This window comes from Phyllopteryx taeniolatus, chromosome 2 (assembly GCF_024500385.1).
Source record: "Phyllopteryx taeniolatus isolate TA_2022b chromosome 2, UOR_Ptae_1.2, whole genome shotgun sequence".
Taxonomy (NCBI): Eukaryota; Metazoa; Chordata; class Actinopteri; order Syngnathiformes; family Syngnathidae; genus Phyllopteryx; species Phyllopteryx taeniolatus.
The window spans coordinates 666,973-693,794 of record NC_084503.1 but is presented as its reverse complement, the minus strand read 5'-3'; the positions used below and the strand labels follow the sequence as shown (position 1 = coordinate 693,794).

The 26,822-nt window shown below is 46.7% G+C and overlaps 1 protein-coding gene across 10 annotated transcripts; it reads right to left on the bottom strand.

Annotated features, from left to right (window-relative positions):
• Window positions 1–1,796: 1,796 nt before the first annotated feature.
• On the bottom strand, window positions 1,797–25,817 carry trim66 (tripartite motif containing 66). 10 transcript variants are annotated; one of them, XM_061750804.1, is made up of 18 exons: window positions 25,439–25,805; window positions 22,010–22,220; window positions 20,960–21,155; window positions 13,919–14,048; window positions 13,520–13,636; window positions 12,579–12,693; window positions 12,220–12,366; window positions 11,191–11,308; window positions 9,428–10,266; window positions 7,538–7,651; window positions 7,213–7,342; window positions 7,059–7,134; window positions 6,792–6,978; window positions 4,817–5,661; window positions 4,598–4,721; window positions 4,439–4,513; window positions 3,774–3,926; window positions 1,797–3,684 (listed from the first exon to the last, which is right to left on the bottom strand). In XM_061750804.1, exons 2-18 carry the CDS (start codon window positions 22,016–22,018, stop codon window positions 3,448–3,450), a joined length of 3,612 nt encoding a protein of 1,203 aa, XP_061606788.1. In that variant the 5' UTR covers window positions 22,019–22,220; window positions 25,439–25,805; the 3' UTR covers window positions 1,797–3,447. The 10 variants fall into 10 exon arrangements, with proteins under 10 accessions (XP_061606788.1, XP_061606762.1, XP_061606771.1 ...); XM_061750778.1 differs by having other exon boundaries at window positions 1,797–3,926; window positions 25,439–25,808; XM_061750787.1 differs by having other exon boundaries at window positions 1,797–3,926; window positions 25,524–25,808.
• Between the last annotated feature and the right edge of the window lie 1,005 nt (window positions 25,818–26,822).

The following is a 26,822-nucleotide window of genomic DNA, read 5'->3' as shown; positions in this document are numbered from 1 at the left end:
GTCACGGGACGACCGGGACGGCAATTTAAGACTGCGGGGTGACCTGTCGCTTCCGACTCCGAGCGGCCATCGCGCTCGCAGCTCCGAGAATCCCGCCGACGACGAACGAGCTCCCAAGGTGGGCCGCTTTCATTCCGGCCAGCGAGAGACTGCGGAAGACACGCCGTCAACATACGCGGAGGAAAAGTCCAGAGAAAACTATGACACGGAAAAGAAGAGTGGCAAGAAACGATTCAAACGATGAGATGCTGAGGCGGTCTTACGACGACGACAAAAAAACAAAAAACAAATTGGACTTGTACTTGTCACTTCATTTTGCATTGAGACAAAATTGCTTTGTTACGTGTACTTTGACTTGCTCTCAGACGAATTGGATTTTCATCAAAAATACAACACTAAACTACAAGATGGTGTCGCAAAAATAAAAAAAGTAATACAAATTGTCATCTTAATAACTTGAAGGGCATTGATTTTAGGCTCCGTAAATGTACTAAAGTTGAATATAAAGTTGTGTATTGCCGATATCGCTGTGCTAAGCGCATGTCTGTATCTGTTACGGTTCCCGAGATACAGCGTAGAGGTTCTTTTACAGACTCGGTCGGGGGCAACAAATATTCGTCGCAACTTTAATACATGTATCCAAATTGAATAGAAACAAAAGGATGTAGTTAGCGTAAAAAGTTCTTGAGATAAAGCCTGCGCGTACCTCTGGAGGAGGACAGGTGAGGACAAATTTTCTGAAACCACCCTTTTTCACGGCGACACTGAATGTGTGCCAGCTGTGGTAGTACTGCTGTCAGTGTCAGCTGAGGAGGATGAAGTGGAGTGACGCTTTCCATCACCAAAAGCCAAGACTGGCAAAATGGCCGACTATATTGTTGTCTTATCTGTCTCGAATGTTCTCACGTGGACACTTGATTGCTGATAAACATTCGATGACCGCAATTCTTTCCGTCCGTTCCTACGGAGGGCCCCCCGGTTGCGTGCCGGCGCAGACACGGCTCCTTTTTAAACCAGGGTCAACTACTACTAAAATGTAAACCCAAATCCGTAGGACCTTCTTAATGGCACTAAAAGGCCGTATGCCGATCACAGCAGACGTCACTTCGTTCGTCCACTTACTAAAATGCGAAGTCAAATCCGTGGAACCATCTTCATAAATAGCACAAAAAGGTCAGCACATCAAATTGAATGCGTCATCATGCACGATTGTCCAGCTACAAACACGGCACACCGATTTCACACGCCGCCACGCTCGTCGGGAAGCATTTTTCTCTCTCACCGTGTGCCCTTCCATTGTTTACCGAAAGGTTGCCGCCGTGTCTAATCATTCTGGGGGGTTCGACTCGGCTGACCGAAAGGTCACCGACCTTGTCGTCCGACAATGACATTTTGCAAGTTTGCCGTTGACCGTAACTGTTCGTAAAGTGCCCGTGGCACCTACATACATTTAAACAATTTTAAAAAAACCAGTGAAATGGCATTATGATGTCAATGTCTGGAAACTCTGAAGTAAAGCTTGCAGATCGTACAAAGCTCGGCAGCTTTCGTGGTGGCCAACGAAAATCCCACAGCTCCAAAAATCACAATTGTGCAACATGAATTCTTATTTTGTCAATTGTTGTGTGGTTACGGCTCGCGAAAAAAAATAAACATCCAAATGTTTCTTCAGTATTGTTAGAAGATGTTTTGTCTTCATACAAGAGAAGAGTGAAATGAATTTGTTTGCATTCAAACGATGTATATATATATATATATATATATGCCAGTCCCATTAACACCGATGGAATACAACGTCAATCTAACAATGACTTTATTTCTGCAACACTTTTCAAAACGTCAAAGTTACAAAGTGCCGTCCGTAGAATATTTTCCAACATATACATACACACTGAAGGACGCAAATGAACCTCGGAAGGAAATGTGCTCCAGTTGGACAAAGTGGCTTGGCGTAACACAGCAACAGTTCTGATTATCAATGGCAACATGTGACGCTATTACTGGGCCTGAGATACTTCAAGTTACCGGGTGAAACATTTTCCCCAACTCTCGTCAAAGCAAAACATTCGCATACTGACACAAAGGTCCCGTTTCCGTCCTCGCCAATGAAATACTACTGGTGAGTGGCACTTATCGTCTAATCCGTAGCCACATGTTTTAGTCAACAAACTACCGCATTTTGCCGAGGGTGTTTATTTACTCGAGCGCGGAATGAAAAAAACACACTTGAATGAGACGGGAATCAGAAACATTTCCAACAATTGCGTATAATCCTTGGCCGACTATTAGGAAATGGGAATAAGACAAGGTTGTGTATAGTTTGACACGTACACTGGACATTTCCTCAGGCGCTAAATACAATTGATCAAAGTGCAGGAAGGAACGGCGGGTTCAAGACCCTGGAAAGTGAATTTAAAAGAGTTGCTGAAAACATGCTATGTCATTTGTCTTTTTCTTTAGCTATTTTAGGTTTCCTTTTGGGGGGGGGGGGGGCGTGGATAAAACTGCCCAGTGAACAAGGCCCTCGGGTGTCCGGCGTGAGTCCCGTCGTTCTATGCGGCGTAGTTGTGTCGTCCGTCGCCCGAGAGGATCCCGGCCGGTGGCGGTGTGGGGTTTGATGGACTATTGACAGTTGAACGGGGCGTGGTTTCAGCCATGATTTTCCAAGCCTCATTGGATCTTTTTCGGTGACTTTTTTGTTAATCGTTGAAATTTGGCAGGGCGACTCTGGTGTGTGACGTGAACCGCCGCGTTTTCACTTTCCAGGGATTTGAAGCCGTTTGCTCTGGAAAGACACCTTTTTCCCCAAACATACAACAGCAGAGAAACCTCGAGGTATATCATACAAGCTACATGTAGTGATTGTTAGTGCATCATCGGGGTCTCATCGCGAGCAAAATATGATGTCATAATTACAGTCCAATTATAAAAGCCAACCTTCCGCACGCTGGGTTCTTATTTTTTGGCCGTTCTTCTCGACATGTCAACTCGATGCGTCGGTTGTATATTATCAGATCAGGCTTCGATTTGCTGTGCTGATAAAAGAGCTCCGTAGACAGAAGGACGCAAAGTCCGAGCCGGAGCCAGAATTCCTTCTCGCTCCGAGGGAGCGAAACCTCGACGCCGCGCTCAAAACCGCTGATGGATTTCGCTACTGGCCAAGGTTTAAGCCTCGGCGCCGCCAGCGTGCTCTCGTTACGTCCATCCGCTGCAGGCCTATCGCCGCTAACCTCGGGAGAGCGGCGGGCCGCGGCCCGCGCTGACCGCCTGTCGATCAAAGCGCTGACCCGCTCTCACATTTTTCGAGGCAATCAACCAAACGCTCCGAGAGGAAGACAAAATGACGAGGAGGGTCACAACTCCACAAAAAGACCAAATTCGATCGCGAAAACCCAAACATTCCAGCAGGTGTTTCAATCCCAATAATCCAAGTGCAGTCCCGCCCGGTCACATGTGATGTCTCCTCGACTTGAGCGATTGTCTCCTCTTCCTCTTCCTGTGGCACTGCTCCCTCCTCTCCGGCCAGGGGAAGCCGCCCTCGTTCGCTCGGAAGGCCTCGTCGTACTCGTCGCTGTCGCTGTCCGCCTCGGTCGCCGGGAAAGCTCGGCCCGGGAACGCTTCTTCCAGCTCGGTGGCGAAAAAGGCCTGGAGACTGCGGCCCGCTTGCGCCACCTCTGAATCGGGCTGAGTTCAGACAGGTAACAACGCTCGCGGCAATTAACAATAATGGTGGCGTGGAATGAATCGATAGAAACGGATAAGTCAGAACTTACGTAGTTGAACTTTGCACAGTTGTGAAACATGAGGCAGACATCAGCCACAAACTGCTCGGGCGAGTTGTAATGTTGCGCGCTCCTCTTGTGAAGCCTGGCGCGGATCACGGACAGGTCGACGGGCCGCTTGATGATCTGATAATAATGGCGAGCCTACACCACGACCACGACGACGACGACCACCACCCACATTTGACACGATTTCAAATTCATTATCCGACATCCGTCCTCTGGTTGCTTGGTCAGAGAAAAACTAGTTCCGGTCAACTCTGGTCAACAAGCGAAAAAGGTCTGCAGCGATATGCGCTCACGAATATATTTAATCATTTGCATCTCGGGGGGAGGCTGGATTTTATTGCAATGTTTTGTGTTTTTGTCAAGTCCGCTAAAAATCGTTTCTGAACTGATGACGTACGATCTGATAGCGGCGCGTCGAGTGGGTTAAGCGTCCGCTGAAGGTCCGGCTGCCAAACGCGCAGCCCGACACTGACATTAATCATTGACTTCCTGATAATCTTCAGACTTTCCAGAACATTTATCTTAATTAGTGACGAGAGAACATACAGGACAGCACAAACATTGAAATCACTCTTTTCTTTTGTTTTGCATGGGCGCTTTGAACTTGCACTTGACTTCATGAAAGAGGAAGCAGGAAAAGCACTCACAAGTGGACTGACGGGCTCGTGAAAGGGCGCGCTCAGGATGTTATTCAGGATCAGGAGGGTCAATCGCTCACATTTCTAACAGATAAAAGCAAAGAGGTGTTAGAAACAACGCAAAGCGAGCGTGTGCGTTACCGCCGATGGCTCGTAAAAGCGACTTACTCTCTGATCACATGCAGACAGGCCGTGGACTGCTGCGTGCTCCCCAGATCTTCTTCTATTTTCACAGTCGTATTCAACCTGTGGCTGCACGACATCTCTGCACAGGCTGCACAGCCAGTCCCCTCTGACCACGGCAACAAACAAACAATCGGTTCGGCGGCTCAGCGGTTAATCAGCTCCGATGTGCGTTCCGAGCGAAGGAAGGAATTCAAAACTTACGAAGGGAAGCTCAGCAGAGGAGGGACGTGACAGGACAAATGGTAAACCTTTGGACAGCGATCGCAGCATAAAAGATCCCCACCGATCAGACACACTCCACAGAAGTCCTCACTCTCCACTTCGGCGTCGTCCTCCTCCTCAAGTTCCGCTCTCCTCGGCGGCCCGGGGTTCGCGATCAGCAGCGGCCTCTGGCCGGGTCCCACGGGGTCCTCTTCCTCGAGGTCGGAGCGCAGAGGCTGCGGGTCATCTGTTGTTTCGAGCTCCGATTCCACATCCGGTTCAGACTCCGCAGAGCCCTGGCGGCTCAGCAGCGGATCGGACAATGGGTCTGAATCTGTTCCCGCCTGGAATATGATGTCAAGTTCCGGTTGGGCATCTGACTCTGTTTCGGCGGCGCCTGAATCCGCATCGACTTCGAATCCTCCGCGGCCATCCTCCGATCCTGTTCCCGAAGCCGATTCTGGGTCTGCGTCGCATGCGAGGCTTTGATCGGAATCCCCCGTAGACCCGTTTCTGTCGCAGCTTTTAAGAACTTCATTCTCCTTGCCCGCACCTTCCAGTTCCGCCTCGGATGAAAACTCCGGCGACGTGTCCGAGTCGAAGTGCGGGTCGACTCGTGAGTCCGCAGCCTCTTCTGGGACCGACTTGGGGTCAGAGTCGGAGTCAAAGTCCAGGGCGGAGTTACTGTCCTGAGAGTCGTCGGGTGGCAGTTCGGATGCTTTAGGAAAGCTGGCCCTCGGACAAGTATCCCACTCGCGGTCGACAGTGAGCCACTGGTGTTTGTCTGCGCACCGTGACGCTGAGACTGAGTGAGCCTTCTCGGTCCCCGAGCCCCCGGACGCCCCCTATAAGGAAAAGAACGTTAGTCGCACCCGAGATTGAATCGATCAAGATGGCGCCTACCAGTGCGGTCGCCTCGGTGACGCGCTCTCTAGTATTGTTTTTGTTTTTGTGTCTTTCGTTGGTCTTTGGAGACATTACACGACTCACTTCTCAATGTCTTTTGTGTTCTCTGTCAATCCACCGTCTGTTGTCGTACCCGAGCGGCACAAATTCCTTGTGTGTTTTTTCGACATACTCGGCAAATAAAGACGATTCTGATTCTGATTCCGATCAGCCGCTCAATCTCACTCGGATGCTCGACTCAAACGGGGAATGAGATGCAATGCCGATGTTACTCGGTTGACTTTTCACAATGATGTCACCTGTGGCAAAAGCTCAAGTAAACACATGATTACATGTTAGTTGAGCATGGCGGAGATTGAGAAAACAGGATAGAATGGCGTGACCATTTCAGCCGTCTTCTGTGCTTTGAACGGTCAACTGCAGAAAGCCAGGCGTCGTTCAGGCGATCGTTTCAACAGGGAAATCGATCCAAAAGTTGAAATCCAACGGTCCAAATTCGTTCCGATCCTAGCTAATGAATTGACTTTTCGTTTGCTGGGCTTTTCATGTGTCGTCAACTCGCGGGCTCGCCATCACCAAACATTTGAAGCCTGTGACCAAAATGCCTTCCGCAAACCTGATGATGGAGTTTGGGTTTCCAGACTGTCCCTTTGGAAGTCGCCATCTTCTCTGTTCAACTATTTACGACATCCGCTCGATGAATTCTCTTTTTTTTAAGGAAATTGAAAAATTTGGGCTATATCTGACAACACAAACAACGTGCAACGTTTTTTTTTTTTTTGTCATCGTTTCAGTTAAGGTCAGCGGCAGCCGCTCACTTTCCTGTCACCCTAAAGTCCCGCGGTGCCTTGTCTGGATAAACATTACGACATGGTCTACGACAACATTCTTCTCCTGTCAGTGAGAAGCGCAGAGAATCAAGTTTCTAACTCGCATGATTGTTGCGGTTGGGTTTTTATGCCAGATGGCGGCGGGGTTGGGTTGTTAGCTGAGAACTGAACTTACGGCAGCAACGTATAGCGCTACACCGCCGATGGTTCGTTTGAAATTTCTGCAGTATTCGACATACCTCGCGTGTTACATGCTGCCACGTTTGCTGCCGCGGCAAAGTTCTATCCCTCTCCGTCGTGCTCGCGGGTAGCGGGTCGCTCTGCCTTCGCCCGTGTGAGGGAAGTTGAGAGATAAGAACTTTCAGGCGTTCGAGGCAAACGACTGGAACTCTGGCTCTTCCAGGATCTCTCTCAGAATCTCTGCTGCTTCAAAGGAACGTGAACCACAAATTGTACACTTTGAAAACATCTCACGTGGCATAAATACCACAGTCGACTGTCCGTACCCGTTGTGACCGTTTCTTGACACGCTGTACTTGTCTTTGGCAGCACGACGGACCTCCTCATTCAAGTATGAAGGATCTAACAAGGATGTAGATATAGAGCTTATAGTTTATTCATGGGAGTGTAGAATTGCACGACTTGGTGGCTTCCCATCACCTGGCTCAGTTTTATAGGAGAGTAACGGAGACCGCCGACTTCTGGTGAGGATGACGTCGGCCGAGGTTTCCTTGACAACGCAAAGAACGCCATCCGAAGCTCTCCTCTGCCTGGAGTCTGCGCCGGCATACTAAACACACAATCGGCACCACGACAAAGTGCGCTTCGAGACTTGTCCGGACACTCCGACTTCGATCTATATTTGTGTGCAAGTCAGGCTTTCTCCTGGTCACGTCTCTTCATCTCCACCAAGTTGAATTACGGACGGCCATTTTCCAGTGAAATCGTGCCTGATGGGACCAGGCTAAAATGTATCTATTCTTACCTTTCCTGTTAGCGTATCTGCGCCATCGCACACCGAACCTGGGTTGAGTCTGCGTTGCTGTAAGTCGGAGCCGCAATCGCTGGCTGTCGCGGACGCCTCCGGGGACGTCGATCTCTGCGCGGAACACAAAGGAGCAGGAACTGAACGGTGTTTCGAGCGCCGGCACATGCGCGGGCGCACCCGTTGGTGTCATGATGGGCATGCGACGCGAACATCCCTCAGAGCCTGTGCTGGTTTTCAGGATCACAGCTGAAAACTATTGCTCTCATTGTGTATGCAACCAAAGGATTGGTAACGGCATCAATTACCACATGTAAATTCCTGATTTAGAAAGCGGCATGCTCCTTTTATTCCACTACAAGCAAGCTACAAGTAGGTTTTGGGCTTTATTTCTGATGATGATTTTGTTTTCTGCACCTGGATACTGCAACGGTCGTAGAGTTGAAAGAAAAATCAGCCACAAAGAGCTCAGCCTAGTGCCGTTGACCAGCCGGGGACACGCCCACCGGGAAAAGAAAGACTCGGCACTTCCAAGTTGGAATTGAAGCAGTTTCTGGATGAGAGGTGAAACATCTCCAACCAACAAGGAGAGCCTCGCTGCCTCCATTCTCCCTTTGCGGATTACCGTGACCTGAAGGTTCACATGATCACATCCTATTTTTCAATCAAGTACATAGTGATCTTCTTCATATTGCTGCTGCTGTACATGCAAACTGCACATTCTTCATCTCCTCTTGTATAATTCGATGTAAGCCAGCTATCAAATCGAGTTCGAGCGTCTCTAAAAATTCCGCGATGTCTCCAAAAGGTGTCGTAAGCAGCAGTCCTTTGCGCCAATCTTTTGCTTTTTCTACATGTCCTTCTTTCCCACATTGAGGTCAGGCACATCCTGAGTATCATGCCACGAGTATCAGGCACACGCGACTCGAATCCTCCTTGCAGAAATTGGAAGAATACATCTCGCTGAAGTGATACTTCCCGCTATTCCCCGGGTGGCTCATTAAGGGCAGGTTAAGTACATAAATGATGACACTCCAGTGGTTTTATGTCATATTCGCAGGGCCGTGACGCAGAAACAATGGATCTTTGTGCTTTTTGTTTGGCTCAAGCATCGGGAGGATTTTTACGAGGGAAAATCATGCTCTTGCTCAAAAAGCACGCATTGTTTTCTCGCAGATTCTTGGATGCTTTGCTGTGAAATGTGAAACTCTGTTTTCCCGTCCTCCTTTCCTCACACAAGCAGAAGCTGCTTTCTGTTGGACCATCTGTTTTCAGGCAAGCTGTCAGCTGTGCGAAGTCATCGTTTTGCCAATCAATTCAACTGCGTGTGTTTATAGTTAAAGGACCTCGCAGATTTGAATGAAAACAGAATAATCTTGCTCTCTCTTACAGTATGTCGGCCAAGTAAATCAGTGATCGCCGGGCTGCCAACTGAACATCGTATTTAGTATGCATGTATGATACACTCACTGAACACATAACTAACTACATGACATACGACAGACACATAATATAATGGGGCTCAGTACAGAGCCGTGAGAAAAAAGACTTCTGAGGACAACAAAGCTCAGTTTTCTTGGACGCTGACCGAGAGGTCCTATTTGAGCATTTCATCATTTGGTTGGGCATTGCACCCTGCTGGGAAAAGAACAAGAACAACAAGAAAAACTCTTTCTTGCCACTCACTCCCAGTTGAGGTTTGCTGTCAAACCAAACATAAAAAAAAAAAAAAAAGAGACTCTTTTGTAATTTAAAATAACCACATAGCTTAGCCTTTAACCCTACCCTACTTAATGGCGTTTCCATTCATTTCAGTGGGAAAGGATGATTTGAAATATCAGTCTTTTGATATCTCAAAGCACCATTGTATTTACCGCTATTTTCTCTCACCTGGCCATTGGTTTGAGCTCGTAGCGTCGCTGCAGGACCGGTTCTCTGCTGCTCTTTCCTAAGCTCTGCTGTTGGAGAAACCTGAAACTGTTGTTGTTGTTGTTGTTGTTGTTGGACAGGACTCTGCTGGCTCGCGTCAGGCTCTGGCTCCTCATGTTCGGCCTCAACTGTTTGTCCGCGACTCCCCTGCGCTCCGCATCGCTCCTCCCGGCTACCGTCGGCCGCGTCGTCTTGCTCCGCAACCGTCTCGCCGAGCACCTCCTGCAAAGTTGCGCCGCTAGGTGATTTCTCCTGGCATCGGACACGGCTCTGGCGCGACCGATGTTGCTCTGCGCTCTGTTGACTATTGCTGACGGGAAGGGAGCCTCTCTGGTGACGGTGACGGAGATGCGAGTCAGGCAGGGACTGTGGCTCAGAGACACAAGATTGCGGCTGGGACGGAGGTCCGCGGCTGCAGTTCATTTGGATCGGTCCCGTGATGGGAACCCGGGATGAGGGCGAAGGGCATCGGGAAGACGTTTGCAAGGCAGAAGAGTCGCTTGGGTCCCAGCACCTCAGCAGCTGCTGGCTCTGCAACCGGGACCCAGGGCCGGGAGGAACATAGCCTGCGTTGTAGAGCGGGGCTCCCAGCTGGCTCTTGTCCAGATCTGACTGAGATGGGATGCCATGCAGGCAGCACACGCGGGGCTCACAGCACATCTGGTACCCGCAGGCCGACTCTCGCCCTCTGTGGCAAACAGCCGGCGGAGCCGAGCGTGTGATCGGCTGGGGCCTGAGAACGGTGGAGCGGGCCAAGCCCTGCGGGTAGGGGCAGTTTCCACCTTCCACGGTCAGCTGGCCTGCATGGGACACACTTACAGTAAGACATACTGCATGAGCGAACGCAACCGTGTTAGAACACGTGTTCGAAAACGAGTGCCAAAGCACCCGCATCGGCTGGTGGCACTCTGCGCCTTAACCTTAAGTCCTCTTTTGGCCAATCGGGCAAAATTCTGGAAAAAGAAGAGCCACGACAGCGGGTCCGGAAGAGTTGAGTCACGCCTTAACGTCAAACTTGCATTGAAAGTTAACAAAACAACGAAACTATCGAGTTAATTTCATGACTGAAGATGAATTACTGAGCGGCGAAGCCCTGCATATCTACCGAAAACTCTCACGCTCGATCAGGCTTTGAGGCTCCACGTACAATGTAGCGTACCATATTATTTCTTAGTGAACCATAAAAACATGGCACAATTGTCAAGGAAGAAGCGGACTGCCACAAAGAGTTTGCTGTTTTCTTGTTGTGTCTTCGGTAAATGTCAGTGGCAATCAAAATTATAATTCCGATTCATTGCAAGTCAACTAGTTTATTCATATTAAGGGCAATCAAAATGTGGATATACATTAATAATTCCATTTTAAACAACAGTGAAGGCTTTATTTATATGTATTGTGAAGGAATAAGGCTGCTGATCTAGAACTCATTCTTAAATTCAGTGACAATTTATAAATGGATGAAAATAGTAAATAATAATAAAAAACGCTATTCCATTTTTTTGGAGGCATATGTATGAACTCTCGCCGAGGGTACATATACATATATAAATACAATTAAGTATAATTGTAAAGGAGGTGTGGATGTGGAGGATGCTCCAAAGCACACAGAAGCAAACAACTATTGAAAATAAAAAATACAAATATATATATATATAAAATCTCATTTGGGTTGATGAGGAAACAATGTTATCATCGTCATATTGTTCCCATGTGATTCCTTTTACCTAACGAGGACATCTGTTTGGTCCAGTAGCTCGCATCCCAATTGAACTTGATTTTCACGGGACTCCAACTTTCAGACTGCAGTGACGAGTCCAGCAATTGTTGGATTTGCAGAGAAATCTGAAAGAACAATCAACAGTCATGCCATCGCATTTTGCCTAAAGCATTTCCTTCAGCTTTGCTGGAACAGATTAGCATTAAGATGCTTACTGTACCAGTCAATGCATCTTAAAGATTTTAAGATTTAAGTCACTTCATATCGCCTTGAGAACAAATACAAAGTAAAGTAAACAAAGTAAATTACACATGACACCTGTAGTGAGAGCCTGGGCACACACAAAAAAAGAAAATAAAAAAGATTTACAGTTGTTTTTACCATAGATGCTATGTTCAATTGAGTTTGTGTCGTTTCCAAGCAGAACATTTTGGATTATGTCAATCCTGATCCGAATTAGGGCTGCAAAATGAGAAGAATTACGAAGTTTAGGTGAATTGAAAACGAAATGGTTTGTAGGTGCGAGTGTGAGTTGGAAAGTTTGTCTTTATGTGCTCTGCGATTGAAGTTGTCAACTAGCACGCGCTCCGGTTACCTCGGAAGCAGAACAGATAATGGACGGACGGACGAATGGAAACTCTCCCTGGGAACTCACAGGAATTGATGGGAAGAAACGGGACTAAAACAGGAATTTACAAAATTGAAACTCGGCTCTTGAAATCAAGATGGGGGAATGATTTGAGCGCGATGCTGACTTTCTTTTGAAGAAGTCAACAGACAACAAACAGCATGTGTAGCCTCACGGTGACTCCCGTTTATGTTATAGATTCTGAATGTACTCCTAATGCACGAATAATATCGTGCAGTTTCTTTCTACCGTCATTGTGTGTGTGTGTGTGTGTGTGTGTGTCTACCTTCAAATCTGTACTTCTCAGAAGCTCATTAAATGTAACCTACTTTCATGATCATTTTTTTTTTTGTTCCCCGACGTGGCCCTACTTCTCGTGAATATCACTGGATGGTACGATCGGCGTACCATTCCCCTGCTGAAGAGCACCGGGCCGCGGCAATGGTGCGTCGTTGCCCAATTGATGAACTTCTGCACCTGGTCCAGCTGGGCGCAGGTCTCTATCGCCCCCTGCAGCCGGTCCTCCAGACGCTGCTGGAAGTCCTCGGAGATTTTCTGCAGAGAAAACAATAAGACGCACGCAGTCTCACGTGCCCGCTGGCGCGCACCCTCCGTGCGCCAATCGACGGCGGCTGCAATCTACTTCCGGACACGTTGTCTTCAACCGCTTTTTGTTTTCTTCCAGGAGTCATTGTAGTAACTGATTCTTTACCCGTACATTCCCTAACTGGCTGAGTGATAAGAAGAAAAGAAGAGAAAGTAATTACCTCCAGTTGCTCTATTAATAGGTTAGCTCGTTTGTTAAGCTCGTTGATCATAATCATCTTTGCCATCTTAATCTGGTTCTCAGCCTTCCTGTGCGCAATCTTGACTCCATGAACTCTACAAAAAGACAGAAAATGGGAAACAAATCTCATCTGGCAGGGGGAAAAAAATCCCACTTGCATAAGATTGTAAGATAAATTCACAGGCCACAATATTCAGTTTAGAGTGGATTGAAAAAGTCTACACACCCCTGTTCTAATGCCAGGTTTTTGTGATATAAAAAGAATTTCCACTATTAATGTGACCTACAGTCACCTGTACAACTCAACTGAAGAAAAAAAAAACGATTTTCAAGAGGGGAAGCAAAGACAAACAACTGCAAAACTGCTAAAGTGCAGCTGCTCTTTTTTGCTTTCTGGCAGAAGCCTGAAGGTTTTGCGTTAATGGAACTGCTCATAATTTCCTCAGTTCCAGCCCCAAAGCACCATGTTGCCACCACCATGCTACACTCTACGTATGATGTCCTTTCGGTTAGGAGTAGTATTCGTGCCAAACATACCTTTTGGAATTACGGGAAAACATTTGAACCTGGTCATTTTTTTTTCACCCCCCCATCATCATAAAAACCAGGCATATCCACTACCCGCACAATCTTATGAGATCCAACATGAGAACCTTACCAGCTACATGAGAGGGACAAAATACTAAATAAAAACGACAACCACATTACAGTAGACCCCCACATTTTTGTGGTTCTCTTGTTTAGCCTCTTTGTGGATATTTGGGGGCGGGACTTATCCTGTTAGGAGGCACGAAAAAAGAAACTCCTCTTTCCACTATTTTTGTAATGGAGCTCATTAGATGAATGAAGTGTCTGGGACATGAAGATGAATGCAATTGTCAGGTACATGCCGTTAAATTGTGAACTGATTTCCTAACCAACCTGTCCTCGATCTGCTTCGCGTTGCTCTCCACTGCGGACCTCTTCTCTTCCACCTGGACCGTCAGGCTTTCAAAGAGCCAGCGCTGGTCCTCGAGAGCCTTCCCAATTTGCACCACCCTGCGCACATTAGGTCACCACGGGGGAACGTCATGAATAAACAACGCCAGAAGGAAATGTGTTTCTCCCGGGGAGCAGGTGACCTTAGAGCCCACTACTGTGCTGTAACATCACCAAAAACAAAAGCACAGGAATACTGAATAGATATGAGGCAGGTCAAGGGGAGTGTTTATGCAGATACTAATGATAAAAGTGACAGGGAACTTTTTAACCTGCATTGAGCCCTTCTTTGCCGTGTCCTTGTGCTAGTATGCGAGTGTGTGTGTGTGTGTGAGAACTGACCTGTGAGTTTTGTGGGAGGACAGGTGACAGCTGTTGCAGCATAGGAGGTCACATGACTCGCAAAGCAACTCCAGGGGCTGCTGTCTATGAGAGTGGCACATGAGGAGGGAACAAGGATACGACCCCGTGCCTAAAAAAAAAAAAAAAAAAAAAAAACCAGGAGGGGCGCAATTAGCAAACACGTGGACTCAGGAGCAGCATTTGTGCAACAAGTGTGGATGTACACTTCATTAGGTACATCTGCAAATAATATATATATAAAATATGGTTTTACAAGGATAATAACACGTTTGGATTGAGGTTTTACTTTAAGTAGTGTAGTCTGTTCCTAATACATTGGCTAGCTTTACAAGAAGCATGTCATAATAATATAGATGTAAAACCCCAATTCCAATGAAGTTGGGACCTTGTGTTAAACATCAATCAAAACAGAATACAATGATTTGCAAATCACGTTCAACCTATATTTCATTGAATACACGACAAAGACAAGATATTTCATGTTCAAACGGATAAACTTGATTGTTTTTCGCAAATAATCATTGACTTGACAAATAATCATTTGATGGCTGCCACACGTTCCAAAAAAGCAGGCACAGGGTCGTGTTTGCCACTGTGTTCCATCACCTTTTCTTTGAACAACATTCAATCAACGTTTGGCAACTGAGGACACTCATTGTTGAAGCTTTGGAGGTGGAATTCTTTCCCATTCTTGCTCGATGTACAGCATCAGCTGTTCAACAGTCCGGGGTCTCCGTTGTCGTATTTTACGCTTCATAATGCGCCACGCATTTTCAATGGGAGACAGGTCTGGACTGCAGGCAGGCCGGTCTAGTACCCGCACTCTTTTACTACGAAGCCACGCTGTCGTAACACGTGCAGAATGTGGTTTGGCATTGTCTTGCTGAAATAAGCAGGGGCGTCCATGAAAAAGACGTCGCTTGGATGGCAGCATATGTTTCTCCAAAACCTGTATGTACCGTTCAGCATTAATGGTGCCTTCACAGATGTGTAAGTTACACACAGCCCCATACCATCACAGATGCTGGCTTTTCAACTTTGCGTCCATAACAGTCCGGAAGGTTCTTTTCCGCTTTGGCCCGGAGGACACGACAGCCACAATTTCCAAAAACAATTTGAAATGTGGACTCGTCGGACCACAGAAGACTTTTCCCCTTTGCATCTACCTGTCCCAGCTTTTTGGGAACGTGTTGCAGCCATCAAATTCTAAGTTCATGATTATTTGCTAAAAACAATCAAGTTCATCAGTTTGAACATGAAATATCTTGTCTTTGTAGTGTATTCAATGAAATATAGGTTGAACATGATTGGCAAATCATAGTAATCATTTTATTTGTTTAACACAAGGTCCCAACTTCATTGGAATTGGGCTTGTAGTACAGTGTTCCCCTGCATATTTGCGATTCGCCACTTACGGATTCACTTATTTGCGGATGTTGTTTCTGGAACCTATCACACAAAAGACGGCCCAAGTGATGGCTCTTATCTAAAAAACTTCATATGTAAGGCACCACTGTATGTTGAGGTAAGTTGAAGGTGCGCCACGTGGTGCTCTGGTGCCATCTTGTGGCATCTTCGTGCCAATGAACTTTTAAGTTGGGGATCTTAAAGCAATAATCAACAACTACCTTTTGTTCAAAATATCCATCCATCCCTCCATCCATCCATTTTCTGTCGCGCTTCTCCTCACGCGGGTCGCGGGCGTGCTGGAGCCTATCCCAGCTGTCATCGGGCAGGAGGCGGGGTACACCCTGAACTGGTCGCCAGCCAATCGCAGTTGTTCAAAATAATAATAAAAATAATAATAATTTTCACCCAAGCCACTACAAGAGTAGATGACAGTATGCTGATTATGCCTATCAGCGTCTGACACTATATTTTTCAATTATTTTATTTTTTTTAAATATATTTAGTGACTATATAAAATGACGTAGAGGTCGCAGGTCGACTGGGCCATAGAGAGGCCTCGCCAATCACATTCACACCTGTGGACAATTTAGCGTCTTCAATGTACCGAATATACATTTTGGGAGTGTGGGAGGAAGCCGGAGTACTGGAAGAAAACCCACGCAAGCGCCAAGGGAACATGCAAGAGCCCACGGTCGAGATGCGATCCCCGAATTGCGAGCCAGACATGCTAACCACTTTCTCACCGTGCTGCCTTCTGAGTGAATATGCATCTTCTTTACGTCATCTTCACATTAAAGGGAGGAATCTCGTTTCAGGAAGACTTTTTGATGCAGCTCGTGTATTGGATCTCATTGCATGAGATTGTGCAAGTGTACCTAATGTTGTACCCAGCAAGTGTGTGTAGAAAGAACAAACAACTACCGTATTGTCACGACCATAAGGCGCACTTAAAAGTCTGACATTTTCTCCAAAATGGACGCGCGCCTTATAATGTGGCGCGCCTTATGTGTGCACCGAGTTCCAGAAGCTGTAAATGTTGTTGTTGTGACATTAATGAGCGCTCCGCTTGACTGATGGGAGCCTTTCCTGCCAACACGCTGCTTATATATAGAGGAAAGGCGGACTTGACTGAGGACAGCGTGCGGAAGGGTGCGCGTGGAAGAGGACGCTAATCGCACGCCCCCAGTAGGTGTATAGCGGCGGTATGTGCATTGTGCAAAACAACATCGGTTTGGCTAAGGACCCCCGAAAATGGCACCTACGAAGAGACACGCTTACGAAGCACAGTTGAAACTGCAAGCTATCAGTTACGCGGAGGAACATGGGAATCGAGCAGCCGCGAGAGAATTCAAGATCGACGAATCCGTGGGTCGCAAGTGGAGGAAGCAGGAAAACGAGCTCCGCCAAGTCAGGAAGATGAGGTGAGGTGGATTTAATCCATTGCTCCAGTTGGAAGACCAACTGGAGCAATGGATTAATGAGCAAAGAACAGCCGGGAGAAGCGTCTCTACACTCACCATTCGACTGAGGGTGTAAACGGGGCGTTCAAAGTGGGAGCGACGGATGACGGATGGCGAACACAGCTTTACGAAGACTAGGAGGCAGCGCCGGGCGAGTTACGCCACAATTTGTCAATGGCTTGTGGATGCTCGGGCTAACGTGTCTGCTTGCACTGTTGTTCGAGCTTCCGCGAAAGCCGGCATCATTTCTGAGGAGCCGCACGGCAACGAGACGGACTCCGACATGACGAGAGGGAACCCGGCGCGTTTGATGGAGAACTTGCCCAGCTGTTCATTTCGGATACAGAAGATGAGGACTTTGATGGATTTGTGGATGAGGATTGATCCAAAAATAACGTGAGTACATTGTTAAATACTTCAGGAAAGTACAACCGAACTCAGTTTTGCTCCCGCTGCCTTTTTAAGAACATTGTTTTAGCGTGCATGCATGCTAGCATGTGTTTTAAGCTAGCGTATGTTTTACCATGCCTGCGCCCAATAATACGGTGGTGCGCCTTATGTGTGTGTTAAATACAGAACTAGACCCCCTAACTGAGACTTCTTCTTCTTTTCCTTTGGGCTTGTCCCGTCATCCTTTTCCATGGAAGCCCTGTAAATCTCCTGCATCGTCCTCTCCAACACCAACTGCCCTCGTGTCTTCCCTCACTCCATCCATCAACCTTCTCTTTGGTCTTCCTCTCGCTCTCTTGCCTGGCAGCTCCATCCTCGTCATCCTTCTAGCAATATACTCACTATTTCTCCTCTGGACGTGTCCGAACCATCCAAGTCTGCTCTCCCTAACTTTGTCTCCAAAACATCGAACCTCGGCTGTCCCTCTGATGAGCTCATTTCTAATTGGATCCATCCAACCTGGTGACTCCGAGAGCGAACCTCAACATCTTCATTTGCTCTGCTTCCTGCTGTCTCTAATCCGTCCATCATGGCCGCCCTCACCATGTAACCCCGTAACTGAGACTGCGCCTTTTAACACGGTGCGCCCTATGGTCGTGAAAATACGGTACTTTAACATCCATCGATCCATTTTCTACCAGTCTTCCCATTCAGGGCGGCCTGGGCGGAGGCTGGAGTCAGCGGTATGAACGACAACGCCAACAATAACTGCCGCAAGGGAAATCATCTGACATCATTTTGTCAGCAACATAATCTTCTTTAACTAGGAGATTACACGTGGCTCTCACGAAACTGACACTATTTAGTTGCATGATGGGAATTATGTCGACAACAATGACACTGCCGCTTGATCGAAAGGATATTGTGGCCTCTGTTTTTGTTTTTTTATAGATATATATATATTAACCATTCTCTCCTAGTCTACAGTCGACTGCTAGAGTGCCCATATAAACACATTCCATTTTTCTGGATAGCTTGGAAAGTATGTGCTGCCCAAATGAGGAACATTACACAAGACAATGTGTTTACTACAATCATGTCGCAGCACAGGCTTTACTGTATATTCAGTATCTCACTAATGGGAGTACACGCCTCCCATTTTTGGGAATATTTCATCATATCTTTTCACGGGACAACATTGAACAAGTGACACTTTGCTACAATGTAAAGTAGTCAGTGTACAGCTTGTAAATGTTCCCTCTAAAGCGAAAATAAATGTCCTCTCAATTTGACACACCACGGAGAAGTGTTGTTATCCACCTTGCCAGATTTGAATCATTTCGCCAAATATCTGAAGTGAGTGTTCAAAATCATGAATCAAATTGTTCTCGATGCTCTCCAACGAGGGTGTCAGCTGAATGCGCCGAAAGCACACCGCTCAAATGTCAATTGTTCATCAAATAGCACTAGTACCACCTGGAAATATGGACGCTGCTTCGTCTCGCATCTTTCTTATGCCTACACGTAACTACGTTTGAGCTACGAAATGATATCCACTTAAATACGTCGCATCGGGTTATCGTGGGGCTTCTCCGCGCCGCGACAACGAGGCCCACTCAAGCGGCCACACCAGCGAGAAGAGCCGCTGCGCGCGCTGGCTATCAAGTAGGACTTCCTTTTCCACCTTCTTTTCCCCTCTTGGCGCTTCTCACCGTGACATGCGCGCACTCACAGCCAACAATGAGGCACTCTACAGTAAGCGGTCATGCCAGCGGACTATCCGAGGGAAAGATGCACTTCAGGGCTGTAGGCATAGATAGCTAGCGAGCTAGCTAACTGCACGTCGGAATTTCGCCGGATGACCGCTGATGCCAACGTTCTTATAAAGTTCTTATAAAGCAGGGGAGGGGGGACTCGTGCGCTGTTTTAGCCACGCCCCCCAAAGTCAGGAAAACGGAAATGGCAAAAAAAAAAGTTTATTAACATGGCCTTTAATATCTAAACCTCTGCAAACAAAAGCGAGTACACCGCTAAATGGAAATGTCCAAAATGTGTCCTGACTTATGTTAGAACGCATACTACACTTTGCGACTGCGTGAATTCAGGCTGTCCAATCCAAGTGACAAAACAAGCGGCAGCCCGAATATCTTTCAATACACTTGTAAATAGGTCAGCGCGGAAAGTGACGAACGTAGCCTCACTGCGCTCTGTTGGCCGCCTCAGCTGGTTCGACCCGCTCGCGCTTGCGTGGTTTACGAGCGCAGCGTCGTTGAGTGCTCTCAAACCCGACGTGAGTGACCGCATCCTGTCTGCGAGCTCCCGTCACACTGCGCAAACTAACCATGGGACCTCACCGTAGGTGAGCGCAGAGGACAAACGAGCGCTCTAAAAAAGCTTCTACTCCACTTGAGGCTCTTTAAATAGCAGCATGCTAATATTAGCAAATAATCAAACCTTACAGCCTCTTTACAAATCTGGGACACTTATCTAAATAAAGGTGTGATTAAAAATAGCAATCTTCAGGAACCATTTTCAACTATTACTAAAAGGCATACCATATTTAAATAGTCACATGGAGTGTTTTTGAAGTAAGGCTTTTGTGTTTTTCAATAAGGAAACATGCACTTTATAAAGTATAATTTAAAAGAATGTAAAGAATGAAATAGCGTTTGCCACATATTTTGCTTCAATTGTGCTCCTCCTTCTGGTGTGTGCACCTTGGCCACCTGGGGGCAGTATAATACATCCATCCATCCATCCATTCATCCATTTTCTTTCACCGCTTCTCCCTCCCGCTTCTCGCGGGAGTGCCGGAGCCTATCCCGGCTATCAACGGGCAGGAGGCGGGGTCCACCCTGAACTGGTTGCCGGCCAATCGCAGGGCACATACAAACAAACAACCATCCGCACTCACATTCACACCTACGGGCAATTTAGAGTCTTCAATGAACCAAGCGTGCATATTTTTGGCACCTGGGAGGAAACCGGAGTGCCCGGAGAAAAGCCACGCAGGCACGGGGAGAACGTGCAAACTCCACACAGGCGGGGCCGGGGATCGAAAACCGGTCCTCAGAACTGTGAGGCAGACGCTCTAAGCAGTCGTCCACCGGGCCGCCCAGTATAATACAGACATTCGCAGCAGTAATATTAGTCGTTTTTCGGAAAGGATAAATAATTTATGCCTGTGAGTATTGTTATGCTGTCTCTCTACGTGTGTCGCTCCGCCGTTTGTGCTAAAATATCAATAAACGCCACGACACACTTGTTAGCCTATCGAAGGTGTTTTGCATTGTTTATTAGCATTAAGCTAAATGGACTTTACTAAGGCAAAACTACGTGGTTGTTTGAAATCCCCAATTTGTAATTGCCTTCATTTTGTTCTTAGTTTTGAAAGTAAACTTCCTTCAACTGGGAGTAGCAATAACGGCGTGAAGCCTTTTCTTTGAAGAATTGTTCACTTTCTGCCAAACTGCTGCTTGAGTTGAGTTCATTGCCACCAAACAGTCCTCGTACCTTAAATAGTTGCTCGCAGGTACTTTCTCCTCCATACTTTGTTAAAATAGAAGCAATACTTTTCTGAGCCTCCGCGGATGACGACCCAATGTAAGAAAGACTTAAATAGTGCTAAAGTGCTAAAATTGTGATTGACGGAGTGATTGCGATCTGAAGCAGAAAAAAAAAACGGAGCAACTTGAACAGTAAAACGTGCCACCGGCAGGCAAAGGGAAGCCGAGCGAAGACTGAGCGAAAGCGCACTTGCCCGGTCCGGTCGCAGGAAGCGAGCCCGAGCCTCTCTGGTGCGGCTCGGGCCTCTGCTGGTCGTGCAGGTCTGCGTACTGGGATGACACCGCGGCTCTCTGATGCCGGTGCACGTCCGTGCACTGGTAACACAACCACTTGTTGCACAGTGTGCACAAGCTCTGCGCAAGCGTCGTCTCCGAGCACTCTGAGCAACTCTAATGAAGGGAAAGAAAAAAAACAACACCTTCAGCAGAAGAGGTGCCATCTTTTTGTATTCAGTCACTGCATCATAGATTCCTAGTCATCCGTGCAATTTATTTGGATCACGTTGAAATGTTGCGTTTCTGACTGTACTCAACATGGGCCAGAATCTGTTCATTATACATCCGTCCATTTTCGACACCGCTCATCCCGAGCCGACTATTAGGAGAGAGGCGGGGTACGCTCTGGACTGGTTGCCAGCCAATCGCAAGGTGCTGTTCATTGAAACGCTCACCTTTTAGTTACAGACCCACTATCACGCAAAAGACACAATGACACTAACATCATGGGACTTCGACTGTTGTTGTGCCTATTGTTCTCTCATCATCGTTCCACCCTCCGTCTCTCTGTCTCAACCCCAGAGAGCCAGGGTTCTTTTCGGGTTTCTTCTGTTGCGGTGCTGATGGAAATTTGCCATTCCTGAAAAAAAGTGTGTGTGTTGGCCCCGGTTCCGCCGCCTCTGGTTGAGGTAGTTTTCTTTTAACTATTTAAGTAGTTTCATTCTTGACCTTCTTAATGTGTAAAGTGTGAGTTGGCACGATAGAAATGATATTAACTTGACTTAAATCGACTCCAATCTTATCAGAATAACTTTTTACTCTCTTTTGTGATCATGAAGGTTTAAGTTCAGTGAAAGACACGAGAAAAAATTGGATTGGAAGCATTGGAAGCAGAGAGTGAGGACCAGCATGAACTATAATGTGGAGAAAATATTTCGGCACATTTACAGTAACATACTGTGGAAACCTCTGCAAAAAAAAAAAACGAACAAACCACACAAATCAATGAACGAAATCTGCAATTTTACCTTCTCCATTTCCGAGCCTTTTGCAGAATGGCGTCGCCTTGGCAGAGAGGAGCGCGTGCCGCCTGGCGCCTTGGCAGCAGGAACGCTGAGAAGACTGAGAGCACTTCTACCTGAGGCAGGAAGCGCTGTGCCCCGCAGGAAAACGCTTACGTGACAGCCTCACGGCACGCTCTACCTCGCCACTGCAACCGAGTGGAGGATCCCCACGTCGCTGTGGCGGAGAATAGAGAGAGAGAGAGAGAGAGAGAGAGAGAGAGAGAGAGAGATAGGGTGTCACACTCAAATTCATCCCCTGCTTGCATCAAATTGGGAAAATCTCTTTTTTTTTTTTCCAATAAAACCGTGCATAATAATTGGGAATTAGGGAGACGGGATAATTCTTTTTTTTCTTTTTTTATAGGGCAAAATATCCCTGGAAGCTCTTTTTGCGAAACGGAGGGAGGAGAAGCAAGTGAAGGAGGGGGAACATTTGTTTCCCATGAAGGCAAGTGGGTCCAGGAAAAAAAAGACCTTCAGGACGAGAGCGAGGCAGCTGTGGCCTTCTTTTGCGGTCCTGTGTCAGCATGAGCGCGAGGGCCCACAGGAGCCGACGGAGGTGGCTCATCAAAAGCAGGTCAGCCTCTGATGAGCTCCAGAGGGGGCCGGGTTACACTCCTGCAACCCCTGCTAAAATTATGAAATCAATTACGATTCCCTGGCAGACTGACTGAGATGAAGACCTAATTTAGGCACAAATTTAGACTCTGTTGCAGTAGAGGAAAAGGTGTTATTAGCTTCTGCCTGACGACAAGCTCTTCGGCAGGCTGACCTACAAATGTGGCAAATTTCACATCCTCGGGTGCTGCGGCGGGGAGCTCAGAGCAATCCCGTTCCCCCGCGGTGCGCCCGTGGACCCAATTTGAAAACACAATTAGTCGCTCGTCATTCACTCGGCTTTTAATGTGGGCGCGCTGGAACCCCGAAAAAAAAGGGCAAGGAGCGCTCGCCCGCAAGCGTCCTTGCGTGAAGCAGGGATCAAATGGCAAAAGGCTGTCACAATTTGGGTTTGTCATTCGATTGTGCCGTTGGGTCACTACGGTTTGCTCTCTGCGTTTTCTTCATGTCCTTCACATCACGTAAGATTTCAAAGCGGAAGTGCTGCCTCTTCACTGGATATTTTCAAAAACACATTTGTTTCAGCATTTTACTCAGCATTTGGACTAGATTGTTTCCATTTTTTTATTGTCATTTGATTTGATTTGTATTTGTATTCAGATTTCTTATTTATCTTTGATGGATATTTTCTTTATATTTATTTGTATTCTTATGTCATTGATTTGAATAATTTGATTGGATACATTTGTGTTTTTAACGATGAAATGTGAAGCTGCGATCAGCTGGGATCGGCGCCGGGTCCCCATGACCCCAATGAGTACAGGCAGCATAGCAAATACTGTACACGTGTTAAACAACTCAGCACAGAGCAACTTTTGTTTGAACGCACGCACTTTTTGGAACATGTGACTGACGGGTTTTTCGAGTTGCTCAGGTGTTGCCTTTTGGATTGATTGCGTAAACATGAGATAGTGCTTGTTGTTGGCTCTGGGTTTCACCTGTGAAAACTGCATTTGCTGTTGAGCAAACACGAAGACTAGAACGCTGTCTATGGGAGAAAAGCAAACCGCTTTGAAGCTGGGAGAAGCTGGAAAATCGATCAGAGCTATTGCACAAACATCGGGCATAGCCAATATGTCCTGAAAAAGAAAGAAACTACTAGTGTACTGAGCAACAGACATCAAACGGGTCGGCCACAAACCACAAAAGATCGACCTCTAGCAAAGTGATGGGAAGGCCAAAGTATGGAGAAAGAAAGGATCTGCTTAGGATCCGAAACACACGAGCTCATCTGTGAAGCAGGTGGAGGTCATGTCACGGCTTGGCTTGCATGGCTGCTTCCGGAACGGCCTCGATAGTCTTTATAGATGATGTAACTCACGATGGTAGCGGCAGAATGAATACGGAAGTCAACAAAAGCCTTTTATTGGGCACTTTACAGAAGAATGCATCCAAACTCATCGGGAGAAGCTTCACCGTGACCCAAAACACACTGCCAACACAACAAAGGACTTCATCAGGGGGGGGAAAGTGGAAGGTCTTAGACTGGCCAAGTCAATCACTGGACCTTAACCCAATAGAGCATGCATTTTACCTCCTGAAGAGGACACTAAAGGGAGAAACCTCCAGAAATACACGAGAGCTGAAAAGCATTTCAAATGAAGAATGCAGCAGTCTGGTGAAGTCAATAGGTCGCAGGCTTGATGCAGTTATAGCAAGTCAGGCTTATGCCACCAAATATTCAATGTTCTTCACTTCAAGTTCATTTAATAATGTCTGTTCGACTGGTTAGAGCGTCTGCCTCGCACTTCTGAGGACCGGGGTTCGATCCCCGGCCCCGCCTGTGCGGAGTTTGCACGTTCTCCCTGTTGCTGCGTGGGTTTTCGCCGGGTGCTCCGGTTTCCTCCCACATCCCAAAAACATGCATGTTAGGTTAGTTGACAACTCTAAAATTGCCCGTAGGTGTGAATGTGAGTGCGGATGGTTGTTTGATTTGCGGTGGGTTGCTTGGCCGGCAACCGGTTCAGGGCGTACCCCGCCTCCTGCCCGATGATGGCAATACTTTTGCGCACTTGAAAAGTGGGTGACTTCAAACAAAAGGTTCTCTTTTATTTCTACCTTCACATTCAACAAGACAATTTTCTCCATAAAGCCATTTGAGAATATCCTCGAAATTCTTTCTCGAAGGCCAAAGGTAGCACTAGGTAGTCGTGGGAAGGGGGGGGACTTTACGAGTAAACAGAGACGTTCTAGTCGCGCACGACAAAGAACGTTAAACTGGATGTCAAGGATATCGAATAAATGATCAAACAGCATTCCATAGAAAGTGTTAATGACAGACACGGACGCTAAGATGAAAACATCTCAAACAAATGCTCAAATAACCTTATGGGAAGAAGTTTGAGGATTGATTCGATAACCTTGATATCCAGCTGAAGGTCCAGCTGTACTATTCCGCTTTTTGTCCTGGCTAGTGGCCTAACTTTGGCATGCTACCAGAATCAATGAATCCGCTCGTCTTGTTGTCGTAATATGGTCATAATGTTCCATCTGCGCACGAAAACAACAGCAGGCCTGTCAATCACAGCGACACAAGCCCCGCCCCCGCATTCAGCGCCTGCAGCTTCAGCATCAGAGCACATTTTGCGTGCGCGTGGGGTTATGACGCACCGACCTATCGCGGACGTGGCGCAGTCACAGAAACATAAACAGTACTCAGCCTCCCGCGGCGACGCCGACCACCAACACAAAGTGCATCGATAATGTTGACAACATAACAATGTTGGGACGAGTCCGAATCCGTGTTGGAGGCGCAGCCTTTAGTCAACATCCTACCAGGTGTGCGTCATTTCTGTGTGTCCCACCGAGACTTGTGTCACAGCTTCAGTGTCGGCCTCCCCGAAAACTCGAGGACCCTTACTCGTCGGCTAGTTGGGTGGTTTTGAACGTCGCTTCCAGGCGGGCAGGTAGCAAGCATCCGCCGAGTGTCGCTCACCGCCAGCGGATGTCGCTCTTTGGCCCGGCCAAATTTGGGAGCTTCACGTCTCGCGGTTTCTCGCGCGATTCGGAAGCTCTCGTGAATTCGGCTACTCACTGACGTCTTGCCACTACACGCAAAGTGAAAGAAGTGGCTTTGAAAATGTTACATATCTTTAAAACGGCAAAATGTAAATATGGCAAACAGTAACCGACTTTCATACACTTTAACAGTGCCACTGTTTCCTGTTTCCTCAAACCCTAGCAACAGAAAGCCTCTAAAGTTTTGAAATTTTTCTAAAGCTTTTGGTCAAGAACGCAAAAATCCTGGTATTCTGGGTTGCATACTGGTTATAAACTGAATGGTCTTGATGGTTGTTTCATATATTTGGTATACTGATCTGTACTTTTGTTTCGTTAATAAAAAAAAATCTAATAACAAGCAGTGTGTTAGTTTTGCTTTAACACATAATTACAAATATAAATCATAAATTTGGGTCATTCCAGCATTGGAGGCTTATTTTTGAAAAAATGTTAACCGCTTTCATGAAAAACAGGTAACAAAGATCATTCATCATCATCATCATCTCTCTCATATTAAAGGTCATAAACCATCATAAAACGTGAATGTCCCACTTGACCATGAAAGGCACATTCTTTATGAGGGTTTTTTTTCATATATATTTTGCTGCATTTGGGCTAACTCGGTTTTTTTAGCCACCAGAAAAACCACATCTTACATTTTTTTTAAAATGCTGAATAAAATCTATACAAATAGTTACATTTTATGTAAATACTAATTCAATTTTGGTCCAACTGTAATTACGGTAACAGAGTTGCAAATAAATGGAAATGAACGGGATCTTAATGGTCCATCATTCACTAAAATGTGGATTTCACGTTTTGTTTTTTTCCAACGCCAAAATTGACACAAATGTCTTGATGTGATGTCAGTGGCAGAAATGGAGGCCACATTCACTGCATCGCAAATGCTGAAAAAGGAATGTATTAGTCATATTCTTATATATACTGTCATGTCATTTTCCTCACAACCGTTTCTTCCCAAATGAAGACTGCGCATGCGTGGTAAGAAAATGGAGTCGTCCATTGCATGAGAAGGGAGCGGTAGTAGTCAAAACGATGAAAATGATTGAATTATTATTATTATTATTATTTTTACGAGAGGGTTGGGGGGGGGCAGGCGACCGACCGCTTGTGCTTTCCAAATCGTAAGTCCGCCCCT

Coding starts and splice junctions, on each gene's coding strand:
- trim66 (XM_061750778.1), bottom strand. Junction 7,343..7,537: donor CAGATACGCTAACAGGAAAG/GTAAGAATAGAT, acceptor TTGTGTGTTTAG/TATGCCGGCGCAGACTCCAG. Junction 5,662..6,791: donor GGCAGCATGTAACACGCGAG/GTATGTCGAATA, acceptor TTTTCCTTATAG/GGGGCGTCCGGGGGCTCGGG.